The 8467-nt window shown below is 40.7% G+C and overlaps 1 protein-coding gene across 1 annotated transcript; it reads left to right on the top strand.

Annotated features, from left to right (window-relative positions):
- Positions 1-1145: 1145 nt before the first annotated feature.
- On the top strand, positions 1146-8239 carry LOC115193637 (sulfotransferase 6B1). Its single transcript, XM_029752476.1, has 7 exons — positions 1146-1452; positions 3691-3803; positions 4618-4707; positions 5666-5792; positions 5942-6036; positions 6134-6290; positions 7625-8239. Exons 1-7 carry the CDS (start codon positions 1260-1262, stop codon positions 7750-7752), a joined length of 903 nt encoding a protein of 300 aa, XP_029608336.1. The 5' UTR covers positions 1146-1259; the 3' UTR covers positions 7753-8239.
- Positions 8240-8467: the final 228 nt, after the last annotated feature.

The following is an 8467-nucleotide window of genomic DNA, read 5'->3' as shown; positions in this document are numbered from 1 at the left end:
CCTGCTAGAGGTTCTCATTTTTAGCACAGGGCACATCTCCTGACTGGCTGCTTGAACTGGAGGACCTCATCTTTTAGAAATGTCATCATTCTCTCCAAACGGCTTTGACATGTGTCAAGGTGAGTTTGAGTCTGGTTGCTGTGCAGTTTTGGGCGATAAAACATCCTTAAGTGCACTTGAGTCGTTCCATTATAGCGCTCTGCATAGGTAGGTGGTATACAGTATATGTAACCTCTCTAAGTCATGCAGGAAAAGGGTATTGGCCCCGTCGATGGGAGAGGGTCAGAATAACCCCAGTCATAACATATCACATCATGTTAACATCTCATCCAATGCACACTTTCATCACAAAGCCTGTGCCACAGAACTAGGCCTATATAAACAACACAAAAAAATAAATTTCTGCTCTAGAGATGCTATCACATCTTCTGTCTCCTCTGTTTTGGACTTTTCATTATTTCCCCTGTATTACCAGCAGATGTCTCAGTAAGGAGTAGTCCAACAACCTACAATAAAAAGCGAGAATTAACGACGTATGCATACCAAGATCCCAGCAGGATACGCTTTGCATCAGTAATTACTAAAACCTCCCATTTTATTTACGCCCGTAAATACTTTCCTATCTGTTCACTGGCCCCATGACCTTGTCCATTACCGGCACTGTTGAATGGGTCTCATTTCCAAAAGCATTATTATACAGAGATTATTCATTTCCATTAAGAGTATGGGAAAATGTGAAGTGTGACCACACGCCATGATTTATGTCCTGCTGGGTGTGTTTGGTTTGGTGGCACCATGTCAAGTGGGAGGCCAGAGAGGAAGCTTATTTGCTTATTTCTGGACATGATTAACCATTTCTGTACAATGTGACTACTCAAGTGACGGTGAGAAATGTGAATGAGGCAACACTATTTACTTTAGTCTTTGAGTGGATGAAGCTATAGGGACCACTAGATTCTAAGGGAAATTCCTGCACATATGAATGGTTTATATAAAAACACTCATGGGAGGACATTTCAACATCTGAGATATCACACACAGGAAACCAGATCTTCTCAACGCCCCTACAGAAACCAGGAAACTCCTGCTTCTCATGCAAGCTTTCTGTGAAGGACACACCTCCTTCTCCTCTTACTATACTCACTCACACAACCACACTCATACACAGAGTGGAGCTTGTGGCAGTCCAGCTGAACAAATACACTGGAGGTGTAAACTGAAAAGATTCAAGCTTGAGATTCTCTACAGGATTATCCAAAATGAGCAGTTCTTTCTCAGCCAAAATCCAGTCCAAAATGGAACTGGCTAAAGATATGAAGGAGGAGGATAAGTTGTACAGATATAACGGAGTGCTGTACCCTGTCCTCATGAGTCCAGAGGAGAACCTGAAGGCTATGGAGAGGCTGGAAGCAAGAGCAGATGATGTCATGTTAGTTGCATATCCCAAATGTGGTATGTCAAAAAATATTTAAATATGGAAAAACTGTTAAACATTTAGATGGTGAGAAGAATGTGCATTAGTAAAGTCATGTGTAGTTAGTTCCTTGAGAGACATCCTTTGAGACATCCAATGAGCATCTTGATTAAGCATTTATGTTTTCTAATAGTCACTGACTAGCTTATTAAATCAAGTTTAATCAGTGGAATAAGGAGTGTTCCACTTGGTCTAGTCTACTCTGCCTATACCTACTGTACACGCTTAGAAAAAAAGGTTCCGAAAGGGTTCTTCGGCTGTCCCCATAGAAAACCCCTTTTTAGTTCCAAGTAGAACCTTTTTTGGCTCCAGGTAAGCCCATAACCATGTGAGGTGTATACTTTTGTCTCAAAGTAGATTTAAGACTACCAAGAAACGCTGTACGACCATGATTTAGCCCACTGCAGTAAAAGGTTAAAGGTTCTAGATAGCACTTTTAGTTTTGTATAATAGGTTCAAAGTTCAAGATACAATTGGGGTAATGAAACTTACTCATAGTGTAGTCTTACACATAGCTCCATAGCCTATGATATTTTGTCTTGCTGTGTATTTAAAAAGAAGACAAAAGGTATTTGACTTGCTAACTGGGTTTGAAGTGATCTAAAATTCAGTTTCACAATGGATGGGCCTCAATGTTTGGACTTACAGAATATGATCTGTGTGCTTTGGGGTAGGCCCTCCCTGTCAGGCAAAAATGGTTGCAACAAAGTCTGTTTCTGGTTTTAACCTTGTCAAAACAACCCAGTTTTGCAGCTTTGTCAGCTCTTTCCTCTGCACACTATAGAGTGATAAGGTAATCAGTGTTGAGGAATGTTGAATTGAACACAGGCCGCTCTTCATGCTGGCAGAGAGGCACCCTGGTAACACAAGTTAATGTAATAACACAAGTTAACGTAATAACGTAAACTTTTCGATTTGTAATGTAATAAAACTGGTTCGTAATATCTTGTAAACATTTTTAAATTGATAATGTAGTAACTTCAACCCATCATGTAATAGCATTCCAAAATCTATGCTTCACGTAAGAGCTCTAATTTTAATACACTACCCCCCATCTTTTGCTAACACACACCCATGCACACTTACAAACTCACAAGCACACATTGAAATGCACACACAAAATGTTTATACAACAATCGTAAAGGAACTTTCAAAAATAAAAGCATGTATAATAAGGATTGTGTAATCCCCTTTTTTTTGCAATCCAGGATCAGATCAATCTGGTTGATTGAGACTTTTTTTTAAGGATCGGAATAAGATCATTTTGATCCAGATACCACAATATCAAGATCCCAGAATCTGGATTTTCCATGCTTTTAATAGACCTACAACTAGCCATCTACTGGACAGGTCATGTTCCTACTTCGACACTGTCATAGGAAAACAGAAATGAGTAAACTACATGAATAAAAGGTACCTAAGATTAAACATAATAGAGCCTGTATATTACTTGTAAGTACAAGCACTTATTTGACACTATCAATATAACTGAACACGTACATATAATGCAGTCAATTGAGGTAAATCCCCAATATCAGCTTTAGGCTTTTTTCAAACAAAATAATTTTAAAAAGTATTATTTTCAAATGGAGATAGCTTCAACAACGCTGCCCATGCTGTCACAGACACCATAATGGCACAGATACAAAGATGAGTCCTCTAACTAACTCTATGGGCCCTGTATGGGGACAAAGCCCCATGTTTCTATCATCATCTGCATATGACATAAACATGGTTTATCTGGTCATGTACCTGCTGGGTGGCCGGTAGCCTAGTGGTTAGAGCGTTGGACCAGTAACCAAAAGGTTGCAATACCTGAGTAACCAAGGCGAAACATCTGTCTATACACTTGAGCAAGGTACTTAATCCTAATTTGCTCCTGGGACGCCGTACTACTTTGCTGAAACCATTTTATGGATCTTACAAAACACTAGGGGCTGGTTTCCTAGATCCAGATTAAGCCTAGTCTTGGACTAAGATGCACTGTCAATGGAGAAGTGTTTTTCATCCATGACTAGACTCAATTTCTGAACGGGATTGCCCCTGATATTACAAATATTTAGGGATAACGCAATAACTCTCGTCTCATGGTGAAACTTTTAGAAGAATATCAAAGGACACTACACCTCTCTATTCCTAATCCCTCTGTGTAAATTGAAAAACGTTCTCTTAATGCTCAAGTGTAAATGGACCTGAATGTTCTCTGTGTCTGGCAGGTTTTAATTGGATGGTGGCGGTGCTGCGTAAAATAATAGCACAAGCAACTGGTGAGAAAGCAGAATCCAAATTCCCTCCATTGATGGAGTTCTTTGGAACCGAAATGCTGCAGGTTTGTGCAATACTGGTTGACTTCCTGTAGCTTTAGCAACACTGCAGGTTTGTCTGCCTCAAATAAGTAAAATGTAGAAATATTACAGGTGTCGTTTACTGGAAATGCTGTTTATGGGTTGATCTCCTGTAGTATAAAGAGGTTCTATAGTTATATTGGGAGGTGTTCAGCTAACTTTAGGGCAATAAAGTAGGTTTTCAAGACAGAGAATGTCTATACAGTCAGGTGTAAAGGACTTCACGCTGCTTGCTTAGCGAGTGCCGCTTTCTCCTGAGTCGGCTCATACCAAGGCTCGAACTCAGAACGTCTGCCTCAAACATGTGACCACCCTCCCGATGCGTCTATCTAGTTGGCAGCACAAGTTGAGACAATTCAGGCTGAGGAGTGAGTTTCACAGATCCCCATCTGCTAAATAGTCATGTTGTTTTGCTGTTCTGTAACTGGTCACAATAATTACACACAGGTGTTGCAATCATGCTGTGATCCAATAAGGCCAGTTAGTGAATTACTAACACATGTTCTGTGAGTGCCCTCCACTGAACGCCCTCATGAGCCTGTGTGGAAATGTTAGCACAGCTTGACCTCATCCAAGAAGAGGGGTCAACCTACAGTACACACCTGTGATTCTCACATCAAATGCAATTAACTGTGGAGAATATAGTGAGATTTCATATAAAAGTGTTTTGTATGGCCATCTGTCAGGAGTGAAGAGTTTGTTCACTGCACTTGCAAGCTCCTGTGCCTAAAATTATATAACAGAGCAACAGCATACCATGGCTCACGTAGTGTTAAATGGACACCTTGTCTCTCGCAGGTTATTCACCAAGCACCGTCCCCTAGATTTCTGGGGACACACATGCACCCAGATAACATTCCTGAATCCTTCACCGCAAAGAAAACAAAGGTATGTACTTTCAACCAGAATATAGGTGTTGTGGAACTCACAATTACTATGGCATTTTTACAGCTGTTTTTTTTAATGCTCCACAGTAGTTTCTTTTGAAACAAAATTCCATCACAACTTCCTCCAAACAACTTGTAATTCCCCTGTTGTGTAAGAGTGAAAGCATTTCCTGTGTAGTATGGCAGCTAGTGTTTCTCTGCAGAGGCAGCCACAGCAGAGTGTACCACACAGACATAGATACATACACTGCAAATCAAACTGTACAGAGTACATGGGAGACAGATTAATCAAATAGCATACACACGTAGGACACTTTTCAGCAGACAGTAACTATGCTACACTCAAATATAAGACCTCCAACTTGCAATACAGTGTCTCACAACTCTGCCCTCCCCTTCCCTCAGTATAATAAATACGAGGGGAGACAGAGACCTGGTATGAAACACAGGGCACAGCAGGTGTTTAATGTAATGGACCACAGGAGGAGGCAGGTAGCTGGGTCCAGGGCCAGGCAGAAGGTCATACACAGGGGTCCAAAAAGGCAACAGTACAGGCAGGGAAAAGGCTAGTAACGTAGTCCAGGAGATCAGGCAATAGGTAAATAACAGGCTAAAGTACAGGCAGGGAATAGCCCAAAAAAAAAAGGCATCGTAAGTGAGGCGTCGATCACAGGGAAAGCCGTGTGTCACAAAACAAACAATACCTCACAGTGATGGGGTGCAAAGAACTGAACTAAATAGTGTGTGATAATGACATACAGGAGTGTGAACAGGTGATTAGAATTCAGGTGATTGGGATCTGGAGAGTGAGCGGCGTTCAGGGGATCTAGGTGTTTGAGGGTGTGAGTTGGAAGCAGACGTTACACTCAGGATATAAACTTGAAAGAATGTCCTGGATCAGTCTATAAAAATATACTGTTGTCATTATCATGTCATGGTCTTCTGTTGATCAAAAACAGATGCTGGTGATATTCAGGAACCCGAAAGACACAGTGGTCTCCTTTTATCACTTCTCCAACAAGAACCCAGTGCTACCCACTGCAAAGTCCTGGGACTGCTTCTTCTCAGAGTTTATGAGTGGAAAAGGTACCTAAATTGAAGAGCCCTTATGAACATTGGGTTTATATGTTGGAGTTTGCTTTATACAAAAGTATAACTTGAGTCAGTTGTATTACAGTAAGATTTGTACCTATACAGTACAAAGCCTCACCTGAACAGTAATTTCCTGTTCCTAGTTCCCTGGGGTTCATATTTTGACCATGCACTTGGCTGGGAGAGGAGAATGGATGACCCAAACGTGATGATAGTCACATTTGAGGAGTTAAAACAGGTATCAACTATTCCTTTCATTTTGAATACAGACATTAGTTTTGATCGGTCTGCTTTCTGTCATTTACATTCTGTCATGTTAATTGTGACCCACCCAGGACCTGAGTAAAGGTGTGCGAAGGGTCTCTGAGTTCTTTGGTTTCAGTCTCAGTGATGCCCAGGTCCAGACCATTGCAGAGGAGAGCACCTTCAACGCTATGAAGGAGAGCTCCAAGGCCTCACACGGCCAGATGGGCAACGTCTTCTTCAGGAAAGGTGTGTGTGTGTGTGTGTGTGTGTGTGTGAGAGAGAGAGTGACAGAGGTAGCAAGAGGGAGAAAGAGCGCTGTGTGTGGATAGAGGGAGCTTTGTTCCAGAGTGTTTAATCCCACCCACTGGAGACAGAAATTGTGGGATTATGGTGAGACAAACAAACACTTGATATGATGTATGTTGACTATAAATACAGACTCATGTCGCCGGTCTCCTGGTCCTCTCTATCCTTAAACAACCCTTGTCCTTTCTAGGGAAAGAAAGCATTGTCATATTGACCTTTGGTGACCTCCTATAGGTTGAATGAATTACTAAGTGCCAAAAGAGTAACAGGGTTGATGATTTCATCTTACATCAGCCATAAATCCCCTTATGACAGGGGGAATGGAAGCTTGTTGTCTGCAACAGGGAGGGACAATTGAACGCAAATTTCACAAAAAAAATGTAATTGTTAAAACATTTCTAGCCTGCCTATCTGTGGGTAACATGGTTGACATGTTATGCTCGACCCACTCAGTTTCCTACCACAAAACATCAGAAAATGGCTTAAAAGAGCAGAACCGGCTCACCTGCTTTTACGCTATGATTTGACTAGATGTTCAATGTTCCTTTTAAAAAAAAAAAAAAAAAATAGTTTCACCATATTAAAACGAGAGTTCAGTTCATGTAATAGTGTTGACCTTAAAATGAGGGACGGGTTTACATTTTTTTCTCCTTAAATCACATGAAATAAATAATAATCTTCACAAATGGCTGTCAAAAGCAACAAAAATAACTAGGGCTTTACACTGATGGTGAAACTTGGATAAATGTTGGGGTTAAGTGGGTTAAAATCTTCCAAGAGGTCACAGAAAATGCTGGGTTTTTGCACTTTAGCAAGTCTTTATTCATATTAAAAAGATTTATTGAATTTTCCATGTGGTCTATATTATAGAGCAGTTTATTTAATGAATCAGGCTTTTAAAATCCAATATTGGTGCACAATCTCTAATTAAAATATCAAAGGGACACAGAAGGGACTCATTTCATGGAAAGACCCATATACTGTATGTTTCATACGCACCATGTACATTCACAGTACTGCATGTCTTAGGTGTAAAGTTGAGGTAATCTTAACATCAAGCAAAGTGATACAACTATGTTACATTTTTTACAATATGTAGGCTACCTCACACTAGTTTAAAGACTAGGTCAACTGTAATCTAAAATTAACTGTAATCTAAAGATAATTTGCCTCATGCTTTATGTCCAAACTACAGAGTACTAGAAAATGTTATGTCGCTCTTGCTGTACATTGATCATGTGTTTTAGTCTTGTTCATGTGTATTTCCTCCCCAGGTGAAGTGGGGGACTGGAAGAACCATTTCACCCTAGCCCAAAGCCAGGAGATGGACACAGCATTCAAGAAGCACCTGGCAGGGACTACGCTGGGGGCCAAACTAAAGTATGACCTGTACTGCAAGTAGACAGCAGACTGGACAAACACTTACTAAGCTGAGACAGGACACAAGGGAAACACTGACAGGGAAGTTCAACCTCAACAGGCAGGCTGGTATGCAGTAGCTAAACTGACATTCACAATGAGGAATTTGGTGGTGCAACACTTGTTACTACAGAAACACTTTATTCCACTTGGCTATCCTACACTGGAGCTATTGAAGGGCATTTTTGAGAAAGTGTGACATGAGTCTGGTGGGAGGAGCTATAGAGGGATGGGCTCCTTGTAATGGATTATATGTAACAGAGTCAAACATGGCTTCCATATGTTTGATACAGTTCCATTAATTCCATTCCAGCCATTACAATGAGCCTGTTCTCTTATAGCTCCTCCCACCAGTCTCCACTGCATGAGAAAAAGTAGACATGACAATGACAGACATCATGATAGATTTTTTAATCTTGTAATCCTTGTTTTTATATCACTGTGTTGATTAAAGTTGGTTAATTGATTGATATCTGCCTCCTTGTATGCATTTTACAGTATTTCAAGATGTCAGTGTAGGCTACTGAGGGGCAAACGACTCATAAATGGCTGGAATGGAATGTCAAACACACGGAAACTGTGTTTGATATTGATACCGTTCCACTTATTCCGCTCCAGCCATTACTAAGTGTGTGTCCTCCCCAATTAAGGTGCCAACAGCAACCTGTGCAAGATGTTGGACTTCTCAGTTCAGAGTA

This window comes from Salmo trutta, chromosome 5 (genome assembly GCF_901001165.1).
Source record: "Salmo trutta chromosome 5, fSalTru1.1, whole genome shotgun sequence".
Taxonomy (NCBI): Eukaryota; Metazoa; Chordata; class Actinopteri; order Salmoniformes; family Salmonidae; genus Salmo; species Salmo trutta.
This window is presented reverse-complemented; position numbering and strand designations above follow the sequence as displayed.